The sequence below is a fragment of the Sturnira hondurensis genome, unplaced genomic scaffold (genome assembly GCF_014824575.4).
Source record: "Sturnira hondurensis isolate 20B ecotype Veracruz unplaced genomic scaffold, ASM1482457v3 Scaffold0016663, whole genome shotgun sequence".
Lineage (NCBI taxonomy): Eukaryota > Metazoa > Chordata > Mammalia > Chiroptera > Phyllostomidae > Sturnira > Sturnira hondurensis.
In genome coordinates, this window is record NW_028089294.1 from 3,613,471 (window position 1) to 3,629,101 (window position 15,631).

Sequence of the window (15,631 nt, forward strand, 5' to 3'; positions counted from 1 at the left end):
ACTCTGGCCAGGGGGTTCAGGGTTTTTATGTATTTCTGTTTTCTACTGATCCAATTAGTGGAAATCACCCCTGCGGTTGGGGGAAAAAACCTAACAGATGCAATTTTTAAAAATTATGTAAAAAGAATACATGGGAAAGAGGCAGAGATGCCTCTTCCCCATGTATGCTGTGCCCCCAGGATGTCAGCTGTGCCCCCAGGACGTCCCTGTGGGGTGGGGTGGGCCACATGCCCAGCAATGACAGCCCCTCAGCAAGCAGGGACACCACCAACGGACCCTCCCAGCCCAGGTAACAGGGTCAGCTGTCGACCACAGCCTGTGTCCTTGCAGAACCACGGCGCCCATCCACCAGTAAGCCTTTATTGAGGGCCTTCTTGGTGGCAGACAAGTGTTGGACTGAGCCTGTGGGGACAGTGGGATGGAAAGGCAGCCCTGCCTCAGGGACAGTCCACCTGGTGGAACTGTTCAGGGCAAAGGGCTGAGGGTTTTTAGAGGAGAAGGGGAGCAACTGGCTTGCTGGAGCCTGGCGACAGGGGACAGGAGAGTAGATGACAATGACATCCAGAGCCCCACAGGGGAGCTGAGTAACTCAGCAGCAGTACACCTAGGAGCAGCGGGGGCTGGGAAAGCAGTCATTCTGCAGGGGTGGTGCTGTGGCTGCTTTGAGACAGTCACCCCAGGGGCTTCTTGCGAGCGGGGTCCTGGGTCACAGCCAGGGCCACAGAGCCTTGCTCTCGCTCCCAGGCATACCTGTGGAGACACAGGTGGGCAGGGGTCAGGCAAGGCCGGGCCCTAAAGATCCCAGGGGCAGGAGAGCAGTCCTACAGCTGAAGGCAAGTTCCCCTCATGGACTCACTCAGTCCCGGCGGGCACCAGGAGGCTTTCATCAGGGGTCAGGCTCAGGCACTGTCCCCACACGGTCACTGTGGAGGAGCCCTCCTGGAGGAGAAGGGAAGGAGAATCGAAGGGGGGCTATCAGCCTCAGTGCTGGTCCGAGGATCCTGAGTCAGCCTTGGCTGGAGGCCCAGGAGCTGGTCTGGAGTAGGGAGCACCAGGCCCAGGAACAGCCTGGTCACCAAGGGCAGGAGGTTGTGCCACCCTCTCCTGTGGACCCCACTTGCCAGCTGCCACAGCCACATGTCCACATCCTGTCTTGGACCTTTGCTGCTGCCTTGTCCATAGATGATCACCTGGGAGGAAGTGACACAGATCTTTTTGGTGCTTCCTGCCCCCCAAAGGAGATGGCCTTAAACTTGGCCCCCAGACACCAGACCAGTGTGGGGCAGGGGCGGGGCCTGCATTACGGCAGCATCTTCCTGTGTGACGCAAAGGCTGCCCAGGCTGCAGGCCTCCCTGTGGCCTCCATCGCGATGGGTGCTGCCCACCGGCCATTCAGGATCACACACACCAGCCCCCTTTCCCCCGCACACCTGGTCCCTCTGTGGCATGCCATAACCATCACTGACCCACAGGAAGGCATACCTACCAGGGACACCCTAGGGGCACTCACACAAGTGCATGGCATAGCGCAGACTCACGTAGCGCACACACATCACTCCCCAAAGGGTGCCTACCTCCCTGACTGTGACATTCTGGCCTAAGGAGCAGGAGGGAGATAGGAAGGGATGAGCCAGAGGGAGAGGCCTGGGACCCGCAGCAACCGTGCAGGCCACGTTCCTGTTGGCCCAGAGGGCACTCAGTGGGTATTTGTTGGCATAAACTGGAGCAGGTGGGAGTAGGAGTGGGAAAGAGGTAGAAGGCAAGGCCCTGAGGCCAGCGTGGTGCTGAATGACATTGCTGTGACGGGCTTTGCAGCACGCCCCTGCTTTCAGAGCCACACCAAGCTCAGGCCTCCAGGGAAAGTCTGTACCGAGTGAGTGACCCTCACGGGGCTGTCTGATTCACACAGGGAGGATGTGCCATTTGCACACTGTAAAGCACAAGCAAGCATGAGCCTTCCAGCAGGTCTTCCTGCCCCCACACTTGCCCTCCCATCCAACTTCATCATCCCCCTGCTTCAATGCTTGGGGGAAGCTCTGGTGTCTCCAGGATAAGTCCTTGAAACTTGTCTGCCTCAGGAGACCCACCAGGACTGGGCACTGCCTGCTGCTCAGGCTGCCCCCACTCCTCCACCCTGGCTTTTTCCTACCTTAGCTACTTTGCAGGGCCAGCCTGTTCCAAGCTTTCAGGACTTTGCTCATGCTTCTCCCTTCCCCAGAATGCTTTTGCTACCCCCCTTTCTTTTGCAAACGCCTACATTCCCTTTAAAATGTAGCTTACACATCACATCCTCCAGGAAGCCTTTCCTAACCTCCCTCCCCGCGTGGGTTCCTCCTTTATCCTCCTGTGGCTTCTTCCTAAAGCTTCTCTACCAAATATATTGTATCATGATTGTGGTGATTGTTGATTAACTTCTCCATTTACCAGACCACACTCTCTGTGGCAGCAATTCTATCTCACTTTCCCAGAAACATAGTAGAGACTTAGTAAGTGTTGAATAAAAGGAGGCCAGCTTCGTTTGGGTGTCTGTGTACCTTTCCGCCCAACCCCACCCCCAAACACCTCTCTCCCTTCTAACTCCCAAGGCTGTGCCTGGGCAAAGGCTCAGGAATCCCTAGCAGGGGGATGACCCCAGGCCCCAGAAACCTATCACTGGATGGGACAGCCTCCTACTCTGAAGGCAAAGGAAGATTGCTCAGGACCACCCATGGTAAAGCCTGTTTTCTGAGCCAGGGAAAAAACAGGAAGGCCTATGCCGATGTCTACAACTTCTTAAGTGTGCGTGTGTGTGTGTGTGTGTGTTGTTCCCCTTTCCCTGGGCTGCTGGGTGGACGTCCAGGGCTGCATTACCTGAGTCTCATAGGTGTCCCCAAAGAGACTAAGGGGTGTGCTCTCCTGTAGCTCCCTGCGGTGGTTATCCAACCAGGCCTCCAGGGACATGGGCTCCATGACGGATCGTGTGCTCAGCGGGAACGGCGTTTCCTTGAGCAGCTGGTCTGCACCCATAGTCCAGCTGTGGTCAGTGTCCTCTGGTCCAGCCCTCCCAGTCCCAGCAGACCCAGTTCCCAGGGGACCCAGCTCTCAGTTGCAGGAATGGGCTCTGTACCAAGGCCAAGGACCCAGCAGCCATATGGGGGGTACTATTTGGTGCCATCTTCCCATACCTTGAATACTGGGCAGAGTACTCATAAAGGGACTCCCTAGTACCCTAGGCCAAGACCCATTCTACCCTGGGAAAGGGGGGTGGGGAAGGGGGGAGAAAGGTGGTTTCGGTGGCCTCACCAGGGTTCGGCTTTCCTGTTCTGTGCTGCTCAGAGCTGAAGAACCTGCAGGGACATGTGGGGAAGGGGAGGAGGGGCCAGCGTTCCCCACTGAGAGGTGAGTGAGGCAGACACACATATGCTCTGGGGTGTTGGAGCCCACACATACTCCCGGGGCCCTCATATGACTCACATCTGCCATCTGCTCACTCCCAGACCCATGGAGTAGCCTCCTTCCCTCCCCAAGGGGGTCTCTAGCTTGGCCTTCCCACCCTGGGAGAGGTCATCTTTCTCCCTAAACCCCAGGTACAACGGCTCTGGGCTGCGGGAGCACTTCCCAGGTGTGTCTGCCTGCTGTCCAGCCAGAGCTGGGGCCTCAGGAGAATGAGGGGCGGGTTGGGATGGGCCTCACTCCTGGATGATGGGGGCCAACTGGGTGCCGAGGTCCCTGCAGTAGAACCACTTCTCAAACAGGACGTCCGTAGTGTCTCCCATGTAGTACCTGCCCAAGTAAAGGATGGGTAACCAGCGCCCCATCTGGGCAGCCTCAGGGAAGCCTCCCTCCCACCCAGCTCTGCCTGTTGATCTCTGGGCCTGGCTGCAGGCCCGGCAGAGCCGGTTGCCCACTTCACCCTGTTAGCGCAACCTAGTGGCCACGCCTGGCTCTCCCAGAAGCAGCGTGCACCCCCAAAGTGAGAGGGCAATTAACCACCCCTTTTGCAAGCTTTTCCTGGTTCCTAAAGGTTGCTGATTTTCAAAGTGGATAGGGCTCTGAGGCTCAGAGAAGCTGGGAAAGTTTAGCAGGGATTACAGCCTGTAAGTGGCAAAAGCAGAGTAGAGACCGTCTTAGAAGCATAGAGAGCATCATGACAAGTATCTTTGCTTGTCTGAAACAGAACCTGGGGCTGACCCTGAATGCAGGGCCTGTGACTGGATGCTCCATCTGCCTGCTGGCGCCCTAGGTCAGAGTGCATGGAACCCACAGGGACCAACAGGTGGAAGATGCCCCCACAATGAGACAGCCTTCCCCTTTCAGGGTCAAGGATGCCTTTGAGGACTGAAGCAAAGCGCTAGGCTTCTTCTCGGGAGGAAGGTCGGTATGCATGTACACGTAGCCTCTAGTGCACTCCCTGAGGCCCACCCATGCCCCCAGCCTGGCTCGGGGAGTGGGCCGAAGGAGCAGCCGCAGACCAGGGCTGTCCCTTGGCCCTGTGTGTGCAGTACATCTGTCACTGAATGCTGAGTCCCCAGGCTCGGTCCCCAGGACCTGGCCAGCTCTGCCTGCCCTTCAACTGCTCCCCCAAAAGAGAAGTGGTCCTGCTCACAGACACAACGCCTCACCCCACCCAGCACCCTCCGTTTTACCCTGGGAGCTGGCCGCCACACAGTCTCCTAACTGGGCCGTGATGTCCTCTAGAAATTGTCTTCCGAGTGGAATTTTAATGTTGAGTCCCTGGCTTTTATTAAAGGTCAGAGCAGCCAGATGAAATCTGTTATTGAATTTGCTATAAAAGTGTTATTGAGGAAACCGTCCTCTCCATCACTGAAGACGCCCCAGATGAAGCCCCACGGGAAAGTTTTCTTTTAGAGTTTAAGGCCAGGCATCTGCTTTTACAGCAGACTATTACACAGCAGATTAGCAGGCAGTCATTAACATGGCGCTTTTAAAATGGAATTTAATATTGTAAGAAATAAGCATGATTTTTTATGTAAAAAAAGGCAAAACTCAAACTCATGCTTGAATTAGGACTAAAGTGGGAAGGTGTAGATACGCATAGGGAAAGGGAACAGAGAAGTTGAAGCTCTTTGTTAGATTTAATTGGCAGGATAACAATAGTTTTTCTTTTCTCTTTATTATTGTTTGTGGGGGGGAGTTGGTTTGTTTTGGTGGTTTTTTAGGGGTTTTTTTGGTGCATGTTTTGAATTTTCCTTTTGAGCTAACATTCACATAACCTAACATTCACCCTTCTCCTGACAGGTAATTTTAATCTTGTTCATGCTTTCTTGTACTTTTCCAGATTTCAAGAATGAATGTGTATGACTTTGATAATTAGAAAAAAGGAAAGCATTAAAAAATGTTTGTTATAACAGCTGTCAGTAACTTGTTGGGAACTTTTAATTTTCTTAGTAAAACACACAAAAGGTAGTTTAGCGTTTGTAAAATTCTGTGTTCCCCTGAGCCACAGGTGGCCCCCGCCCTGTCGGACCATAGTAACTGGGTGACTGATGGGAATTAAACCTGAAGTCAGCTCTGGAAACTGCCCCCAGGTAGGGGCGCTCGGCCCCTCTCTGGGGGTGACTCCCGCTCCCATCCCACCTGTCCTGGCCCTTCCTTTGTATGTGTCATGCCAGCTCAGTCATTTTCTGGCAAATTTGACTTCTCCGTGCCCAGTCTCTTCACCTGTAAAGTACAGATGACAACGGTACCTGCCCTATAGGATCACTGTGAGAATTAACTGCATAAAAGCACACATAAAGCACTTGGGCTGGTGTCCAGCCCGAGCAAGTACAATTCCAATGCCAGCGCTGGCTGTGGAATGAGTCCCGCAGGGAAGCCAGCGGGGAGCGCCCTGGCGGAGACCGAAGAACCTGGGAGCGGGGGCGGCACCGGAGGCTGGAGGAGCAGCGGTGTTCCGGCTGCCCTGGGCCGGCTGGGTCGGCCTTTGGCGCCCACACCCCTCCCAACCCCCCAGCAGACCTCAGTGCAGAAAGCACAGGCTCTGGTCTCAGCCAGTGGTCTGCAGGCTGATTGGGCAATCAGAGGGTCATGGAGAACATTCTACCAACTCCATCATCAAACCCGCCCACCACCCACCCCAACCTCTCCCCATCAGCTGTCAAATACAGGATCCCCGATGCCTCCCCATTCTTGCTCAATGGCCAGGAAGTGCTTTCTTGGGTGCGTCTCAAATCGCTTCCTTGGCTACTTGCCTACCTGTCCCACCCCATCCCCCACCCGGTCTCTGCCCCACTCTCCCACTCACCTGAGCCCATCTAGCTCGATTTTCAGCCGCCTCCGTTCAATCACCAGCCCCATAGTGTTGGCAAACCTCTGCGGAGAGTGGGGGATCCTAGCGGGCAGGAGGAATATCTGCAGTGGTGGGGGACAAGGTGTCAGCAAGGAGACCTCAGTGCCTACAGTGTCTTGGCCTCCCAGCTGACCCACAGAGTCCAGCCCAGCCCACCTCTCTGCCCAGCCTCTACCAGAGAGCAGAGAAAATGTCGGGTGGTGCTGAGGATGGGGCGGGGGCAAGTCGGCAGGTGGGCAGCAGGGCAGAAAAAGGCGGGAGGACAAGATCTTGACCTAGGCCAGGATGAGTGGTCTCGGTCAGTTCCTGTTCTGGTGGCCCTTCACCTCCCACCCCCGGGGCCCACCTCACCTCTCCCTGCCGAATGACCACATCCCGGGGTTTCCCTCGCTCCAGGACCTGGAGAACCATGTCACCTTCCAGCTGGTAAAACACCTGTAGGACCCGACAGCAGACAGGCGTTCAGACCCTCCTCACTCCTTCTAGGTCCTCGGCCTAGTTTCTGACGAGGAAACCCGAGGAAGTTCCTGAAGCCCTCGGAGTTTACCAGCAGCTCTGTCACTCCTGCCCTGAGGCCCCAGGCTCCCCGTGACATGTGCCATGGACAGAAGTGCCAGTGACACACAAGGATCACATCTTGACGTGCAAGTGATGACCCAAGTACCCAGGACACGACAGTCAGTGTGTGGTTTGGGGGCAGGAGGCCGTGCCTGTCCGAATCCCTCAGGAGGCTGCCGTGTGGGCTCCCTTCTGGAAGCTGGGTTGGGTCGGGGTTGGGGGGGACGGCGGGTCTCACCTCCTGCTAGCTCCTGGGGTGGGGTTCCTACTGCATTTTCCCTGTTCCATCCTAAGTACATAATAAATGTGTTGGCTGAGGTCACCCCTTGGAGCTGAGAGCGGGAGGCAGACACATTTTCTCCCCCCCCCGAGTCATACATTGCACGGGTGTTAAATGCCCCAGCCACATAGTTGAAGGGGTGTTATTCAACAGTGTCCTCCAGATAATTATTATTATCATGTAAGGAGTTAGGACTGATAGAGGTCCTTGTCCCAGCATCTACTAAGAGAAATCAAGCTGAGCTCAGGGAAACTAGAGGAATGTGGCCAGACAGTCTGCCACGAGGGACACGCCAACACAACCCTCTGGAGGACACTGGGCAATGGGCAGGAAGGGCCTTCACAGCCGACAGCTGTCCAGGGTGGCCAGAGGGGTTCCTTTGGATGTAGGCCCTTCAGTGCTGACATCAACAAAGTCCAGGACGAACCAGGACAGTGGCCACCTCACGCTCTTGAGCCAGTGATGCCCTCTCCAGGCAGGTGCTATAGTGAGTCAGGAATGCACCTGGCGTACATCATACGTGCGAGGCTGTGTGGTCACCACACATGGTGGTTAAAGCACAGACGCCTCTCAGCTCAGCCACGTCCCCGTGTGCCCTGGGTCAGTTCGGTCAGCCTTTCCGTGCCTGTGTTTCCTCATCCACAAAACGACAGCGTCCACTCAGAAAGTTGCTGTGCAGTCTGCCTGGGGTGCTGCTCACAATGTATCAGTGATGGCGGGAATAAGAAAACAGTGCTAACAGTAATAATAGGGGAAATGTCACTATTTTAGGATAGAGTCAAAACATGGCACACTATGCAACCATTAAAAATTATTTTTGAATAACTGTTAATAAGGTGGCAAAGTGGAAAATGCTAAAGTTATCACTATCACATTAAAGTAAGATATAAAATCGCACCCAGCAGGATTCCAATTATGTAACCAAGCACGTGTAAATGCAAGCGGTGTCCACAGTGGTCAGATTCCCTGAGTGGTGGGATTATGAATGAGGTATACATTTTTTTCCTATATTTCATGTTTTTTACAATAAAAATATTTACTTTTATTATTAAAAATAACCCATGCAAGTTATTTAAAACAATTTTAAAAAACAAACAAACCTCCCAGGCTCTCTTAGGGAGAAATTCTGCAGCCCCAACCCATCACGGGTCAGCTGGGAGAAAGCACCTGTGGGGGTGGGGCTGGGGTTCTTTCACAGTGGGAGGAGGGGAAGAGCCCAGAGAGCCTAGGGAGGGGCCAGAGCCCTGCAAATGTCGGGGAAACTTGGGGTGGGGTAGGGGCTGGAGTGGTGTCTGCCTCAGATTCACACCCTGTGCAGGCAGGTAAAAGGCATTAGTAGCCATCGAATAAAACCATAGCAAAGAAGTGGAATTCTTCTCCGTCTGTCTCTGCCCAGAGGCGTTCCCTGCGATGAGGGACGTGCCTGGCTGGGAGCAGAGGGGCGGGTCCAGAACAGGAGAAGATCCCGAACAGCCTTGGGCAATCCAAACGGAATTATGCTCCGTTTGGAAGTAAATAATGTTGGGGGCCTGGTGCTGGCTAGAAGCTTAATTGTCCCTGTGGGCAGATATTAAATTGAATCTGAGCTCTGGTGCCTGGAAAGGCCTTACCAGGCCTCACCAGGCAGGAGAGGGGCTGGAGGTGAGGAGAACCAGCACATATTAAGTACCTCCTGTACCCTGGGCTCTGTGCTCGTACTCTGAGTACATTGAACCCCTCCACCAGGCAGGGGCAGTATCCCCAAGTGTCCTAAGGAAACAGAGAGGTGACGCAATGTGACCTGTCCAACATCACGTGCTTAGGGGGAGTCAGACTCCCACCCAGGTTGGCACCTGCGCAGCCTGGGCCCCCTCACACCTGCTCCTCGAAGGGAAGGAGTGGGGTAAGTGGATGGTGCCTGGTGGATGAGCCACAGCCCCGGAAGGGCTGCGGCTGAAGCCTGAGCGCAGCGACGAGGCGAGTTTGGTTCAGTGACCCCCTTCTCTCACGGGCGGGCGGGGGAGCAGGGAGGGCGAGGTGGTGGAGTCTGGGCCCTCCGGCTGGGTGGCTCCTGCAGCGCAGCCTGCAGTCTCCACAGGCTCCCCCAGGTGAGGGAGGAGCTCCCTCCCTCAGCTCCCCCAGGACAGGCAGGAACACGGAGGATGCTGACCCTCCCAGGGCCTTTGCCTGGAACTCTCCATCGCCTCAGGTTGGGACCAAGCCTTCACAAACCCACCTCTAGCCAAATTCTCCCAGGCCACCTGCATGGGGACAGCTGCTCAGGCCAGTCCTCCTTATCTGTCAGCCACCCAGCTAAGTCAGGGCTTGGCCTGGGTCCCTAAGTGGATACCCATCCAACAGAGTGGCTTGGGGAGACACAGAGGTGGGGGTGCAAAAAGGTGGTGGGGGGCAAAAAAGGAAGGAGACAGAGAGGTGGACACTGAGCCCAGAGCTGACCGAGTGGAAGCCTCTGGAAGACAAGATGTGGGGGTCAGAGTCCAACCGAGGTGGACAGGAGAGACCTGGCAACTGGCCTCTTCCCCCCATTGTGGTAGCTCCCAACCCAATCCTGCCTTTTCTCTGCAGTTTTAGATTTCTCTGCTGGTTTTTCTTCAAAGGAAAGTTGTCTCCAGGGGGTGTGGTATAAGAGCGGGTGGCCAGGGAGGTGTGGGCCTGGGAAGTGTGAGAGGTGAGAGGTTGACCAGCTCTGCTCTGCCCTGTGGAGGCTGCTGCCCCCTGCTGGCCCAGGACCGTCGGCCCCACTGCCCCCCACATAGTAGGAGCTCGGTAAATATTTGTGAAGTGAGTGATTGTCCCGTGTGCCCAGTCCCGAGCTGTGGCTGAGTTGTCAGCAGTGGGGGTAAAGTAAAGGCTGGTGGTTAAGCTGGACTCTGGACCTCGAACACCAGGGCCAGGCCCCCGGGTTGAGAGGCAGGGGGACCATACTGATCCTTTGCCACCAGATTCTGATAGCTGGGAACCCATCCGTGTCCCTTCTTAAGGGGGCCCATCTTTTTCTCTTCATTTTTCCTCTTGGTTATTTACTTTGGGGAGGGTAGCACAGAAGCACAGACCAAAATTCAAAATTCAAAAGGGTGTTCAGTGCAAATTGCAAATACCCTCTCCCACTGGCTCACCCCCCATGCCTAGGAGCTACTAGCGGCTGATGTGTCTCGTGCCCTCTAGATAAGGAGCAGTCTCCCAGCCCCAGCCCTTCCTGGACAACTTGGCTCCTGCGACCAGAATGGAGCACCCAGGTCCCTCTCAGTGTTTGGTCTCCCTCTGGATGCCAATTTTGCATGTTTGGGTTTGGAGGGAGGGGGCCAGGGTCTCCCACCTGGAGAAGGGTCTCCCACCTGGACACAGGCAAGGACAGCGCCCATGTCCAGGGGTGATGCCAATAGCCACAGCATCTCCTGCTCGCAGAGGCCGGGCTCTTTCTGAGGACGGAGCTGTCAAAAGTACCACCGAGCGTCCCCACCACGCAGGCAGCAATACTGCCTGTGTCTTTGGTTGAGCGCCCTTCACCCATCAGCCATGTCTCCTGTCCACAGGCCCTCCTGGTCGTGTCTGGGGAGTGTCCCCCTGCCCCAGGGCTGCACCAGGGAAGGGGCAGTCCACATGCCTACCTCCTCGCCCTCCTCGATGTGGTAGTCCTTCCTGATGTTGGGGCCCCCAATGAACATGACTTTGAGCTGCTCCTGATGCCTGCAGTGGAGGAAAGGGGAGAGGTGCTGAAGCAGCTCATGGGAGAAAACAGCAGCAAACTGCGGGGGGGGGGGGGGGCAGGGGGNGGGGGGGGGGGGGGGGGGGGGGGGGGGGGCCTGGAGGGAGCCTGGGCACACCTGGGAGAGGCAACAGGGCTGTTTCTGCACCCTGCCTGGTCAGTTTTTGAAGTCCGTCCCCTTCACTCTCATTCCAGGGTGCCCGTGCACAGCCAAGAGTCTGTGTGTGTCTGAGACTGTATGCATGCCTGTGTCTTTCTGTATCTGTGTCTTGGTGGATACATGTGTGGATTTGTCTAGTTCCTCTGTGTGTGTTGCCCACATGCTCCGACCCAGTAGGGGGTGAATGTCTCTCTTCATCAGTCAGGATTCCCGGGCTGCACTCCAGACCTCCAAATACAGGAGAGCAAGCTGGAGGCTCTGCTTCCTGTAGAGGTAAAATGACCTTTGTCTACCTCCCGCCCCCCCAGAGATGTCTGATTATGAGACTCTCTGTTGCCCCCAAACTGCTGGGCTACAGCTGGGAGGTGCCTGCTTTAAGAAGCGGAGGGGAAACCAGGGCAGAGGCCCTGAGGCCAGAAGCACTGGGGGTCCTGGTGGTGTGGGAGTGGTGTTGGGGAGCAACGGAGAAAGGCTGGATCAGGATGGGGGACAAGTCACCCCAGGCCTCGACAGTTCAGCTGAGGACTTTGGTCTTGGCCTGTGGGGTGCCTGAGAGCCTAGGAAAATGTTTTTCTCTTTTTAGTCATCTTTATGAGATCTAATCTATCCTGGTGGTTTTCAACCCTTTTCATCTCATGTGCATAAACTAATCACTACAATTTTGCAGCGCATGAAAAATACATTATTTTTTGCTGATATAACAAATAACAGGTATAATTTTGATTCATTCACACTGGATGGCTATTGTTGTGTTGGGTGTTGTCTTTTTTTATTTATTTTGACAATCTAAGGGAAAAGAGGTCAGTGCCCCTGACTAAACAGCCAGGTGTTGCATGTTGTAAAAATTCTTGTGGCACAGCAGTTGAAAATCCCTGAACTAGCTACATATGGAAAGTTCTTGAATAAGCCCACCCAAGAACTATTTTAGCCCATCTGTCAAAGTGCATAAGCCAGATCATGACTTTCCTCTGCTCAGAACCTTCCAGCAGCTTCATATGTGGGTCCCCCTGCCCTGCCACCATCCCAAATTCATAGGGATGAATTCAAACTCCCAAACTGGAGTTCTAACCCCCAGTACCTCAGAATGTGACCTAATTGGGGTACAGGGTCATTGCTGATGTACTTAGTTACGCTGTCTTGAGCTCTGACTGGAGTAGGATGGATAGCTAATCCAATATGACTGGAGTCCTTATGATACAGGGTGCAGCCAAAAGGGGTGGGCAAAAAAATATTTGGAATGGTGTCCAGAACTCAAAGTGTATAGCAGTATTGGAGAGACATATAAGATGTCTTCACCCCTTCCCCCACAGGTATGAGTTGGGGGAAGGGACACATGGAGCAGGAACATGCAGGGCTGTTTTGTATGGCCACAGCCTTGTAGCTAATCGATGGCATGGTCATTTAACATATCTGTAGCCTTTGGCGGGTCACTTGGATGTGTTTAATGGCTGTGGCAAGGCTTGGAGCCAGGGCATGAAGTTACTTCCCCCCAAGATGTAACTGGGGGCAGGTCCCCCGAGTTACAGCATCTGTGTGGGAGCTTGGAGAAGATTGGCTCTAGGACATGGGGCCATACCTGCCCAGACTAACGATGGCAGCCCAGTAAACCTGGGAGGGTATGGGAATCCTGGCAGGTGTAACTGATTGTAGGAGGAGTCGGAAATGGGGCTGCAGAGGAGGACTGGCATGGGGATTTAAACACAGACTCGGCAGCGGTTGAGGAGAGAGCCACGCAGTTTTGGGCAGAGTGAGGATCCCCTCTTGCCCAGGTGAAAGAGAACCACACGCTTTGCCAGAATGGGGACCCCTGCACCCAGGTGAAGAAGAAAGCCATGCGCTTTTGGCAGAGTGCAGACCCCTGCAGCTTTGGTAGAAGAGGCCCATGCGGCTTTGGGGTGCTCCCTTTTGGCCACATGGCCTGGGAAACAGGAGAGACTTTGCCTGGAAGAAGAGTAAAAGAACTCTTTGCCAGTAGACCATGAGAAGGTGCCACATGACTTTGGATTAATTGGAGATCCTGCCTGGACAGTGACACAGCTGATGGTGCCAGTGGCCTGAAACACAGACATGTGTTCTTTTCCCGATTTACGGTACACAGAGTTAGGGCAGGGGGAGAAGGGAGCGCTGTGGGCGTCTGTGGTTATCTTAAAGGACTTCGATATTTTAATGGGGGCATTGGGTCACTACTTTAAGTCTGTAGAGCTTTAAATAAACCTTTCCTTTCCTTTCACCAATCTCTGGCATTGAGAGATGTCTTTCCTCTGGCGGTAGACAGACGAGCCCAATAGGTATTAGTATACCGTTCTTGGGAAGGGCCCCTGTTGTTCTGTAGCAGTTTTTGGCATCCCTGGGTGGGCAAAATATTGCCCCCTCCATGGGCCCCTGTGTTCGGTAACACTTATAAAAAGGGAGCTTCTGCTTGGGCTGGTTTGGCTGAGTGGATTGTGTGCCAGCCTGTGAACGAAAGGGTCTCAGGTTCAATTCCCAGCCAGGGCACATGCCTGGGTTGTGGGCCAGGTCCCACATAGGGGGCACTCATGAGGCAACCCCACATGGATGTTTTTCCCTCTCTCCCTCCCTTCCTCTCTCTCTAAAAAGAAATAAAATCTTTTTTTAAAGGGAGATTTAGACACAGACACACAGGACAGCACCACGTGAAGTGAGGCAGAGATGGGGCTGATGCAGCCAAAGATCAAGGATGCAAAGCTCACCACCAAACCACCAGGAGCGGAAACAGGCCTGGAACGGGGTCTCCCCCACAGCCCTCCCCTGCCCTGGGCCCTGCAGGTATGCCTGGGCCTCCACCCCTGTTTGTTTCTGTTTACTGGCTGCCTCCTCCCACTGGAAAGCCAGTTCCCTGAGGAAGGGCTTCTTGCTGGATCGCTAGTGTCTGGAACAGTGCCTGGCATGTAGCAGGGGCTCGGTGAACATCTGCCGAGTGACTGAAGGGAGGGCCTGCATTTCGCGACTACTAATATTGGGGAGGCGCTGGAGGGGTGGGTGGGTAGGTCTGGAGGTGGGGCAGCCCCCACTCCCCAGGCTGCAGGTGGCAAGGGTGGAACCAGACAGTGGCCATGGGGCTGAAGAGGAGCAGGCGGGTATGAGACACCATCAGAGGAGAAACTAGAGGACTGAGAATGAGGTTGTGGACAGGGGCGAGGTGGGGAAAGAGGTAAGGACTTTGGGTAGGTGCTGCGTGTTAGTCCTGGTGGTGGTGCACAGCGACTGAGGGTGTGGACTTTGGAGTCAAACCCCTTCCCTGGGCTTGAGTGTGGACCTTGTCCTACCCTAACTCTGTGACACTGGGAACCTTACTTATTAAAATCCCACCCCCTGGGGCTACTGTGAGAATTAAATGAGATGATGTACCAGCGCTTGGCACAGTCTCTGGCTTGTCAAAGTATTAGGGACTGTAACTGTGTGCTTCGAGGTGCCACCTTGTTGGAGAGGTCCTGTGGACATGACTAACACGGGATTGTGAACCTGGAGGAAGGAGCCCAGGGAAGTGCAGGGAGTGACCAGGAGGGCCTGAGAGGCCTGCTGGAAAGACTGGCTGGATCAGCCAGGTCTGCTGGGAGAGAGCCAGAGACAGGGAGACAGACAGAGAGACAGGTAGAATATGTGCATCCTTGAGCGTGAGTGTGAGTGTGTATGTGCCTGCCAGGGAAGAGAACGAGGGAAAGCAATAAATCACGATAAGCCTGTGGTGGCTTCCTGGACAGAGTCGGGGTGCATGATTAGGCTATCCCCAGACCGGAGCTCTGCTGCAATTCTGGGGCTAAACTTCTGAGAGTCCCTAGGAAGTTGGAGAGCCGTTTCTCAGCCTTGGGGTGGCGGGAAGGGCTGCCACCTGCCATTCGCATCTCTCCTAGCCTCAGTTCACCCAGCCATCCTCAGAAGTCAAGGTCACAGCCTCCACGCCTGAGTTGCCAGAAAGAGGAACAAAAGAAGGGCGTTGGAACCCGGAACAGCCCATTCTCCTCCCGGAAGACATCATGAGGATGAGAGCCCCTTGGCTTCTGGGTCAAGGAACTCGGAGCTGGAAGGTGAGGGTGGAGGGGTGCAGACGGAGAAGAGGAGGTGAGGACGGGGGCCGGAGGAGGGAAGCGTGCCTGGGACTCACAGGAGCTTGTTGCAGACGGGAGGCAGGCAGGAGGCTCGGTTCTCCGCCACCCAAGTCCTCACTCTCACGGGACGCTGCATGGCCATCGGGGAGCTGTGCACCCAGCTGTGTTCCGGAGAGGCGCGGCCCCACCCACTCACCTATTGGCTGTCTTGTTAATCAGCATCCCAAGGGTCAAAGGGCGGGACAACCCCCAGAACACCGTGGGGACAGTGGCTGGGGACCCGCGTGGTGGCCCCTGTCAGCCTGGGTTCAGAGAGCCCTCGTACCGCCGCCCTTCTGTCTCCCATGCCCGGGTAGGGGTTAGGCCCTGCCAGACATCGTGGGGAGGCGCCCCTCACACCCGCACAGGGGTTGGGAACCTGAGAGAGGCGTGGGACTCTGGATCAAGAACCTTCCTGGTCCTTTGTCGCCAAACTTTCTGCCTGGGCCCCAGGAGGGCCCCAAAGAAACACCGTGGTGGGGGGCAGGCGGCTTGAACCCCCGAGCCTCTGAGTCCAAGAGTGCTGGCACTG

General features: G+C 55.2%; 1 protein-coding gene across 1 annotated transcript; it reads right to left on the bottom strand.

Moving 5' to 3' along the window:
• Window positions 1-340: 340 nt before the first annotated feature.
• On the bottom strand, window positions 341-15,361 carry HAAO (3-hydroxyanthranilate 3,4-dioxygenase). Its single transcript, XM_037066857.1, has 10 exons — window positions 15,117-15,361; window positions 10,736-10,814; window positions 6,641-6,724; window positions 6,245-6,351; window positions 3,673-3,762; window positions 3,283-3,326; window positions 2,851-2,996; window positions 1,122-1,190; window positions 857-939; window positions 341-750 (listed from the first exon to the last, which is right to left on the bottom strand). The coding sequence occupies exons 1-10, from the start codon at window positions 15,200-15,202 to the stop codon at window positions 672-674; spliced, it is 867 nt and encodes a 288-aa protein (XP_036922752.1). The 5' UTR covers window positions 15,203-15,361; the 3' UTR covers window positions 341-671.
• Window positions 15,362-15,631: the final 270 nt, after the last annotated feature.

Bases quoted from the DNA above. Each gene is read 5' to 3' on its own strand.
- HAAO (XM_037066857.1), bottom strand. From the start codon at position 15,202: ATGGCCATGCAGCGTCCCGTGAGAGTGAGGACTTGGGTGGCGGAGAAC. The intron at 6,725-10,735 runs GTAGGCATGTGG...CGGGTCCTACAG, and splicing joins ACATCGAGGAGGGCGAGGAG to GTGTTTTACCAGCTGGAAGG. The intron at 940-1,121 runs GCAAGTGGGGTC...CTTCTCCTCCAG, and splicing joins ACATGTGGCTGTGGCAGCTG to GAGGGCTCCTCCACAGTGAC.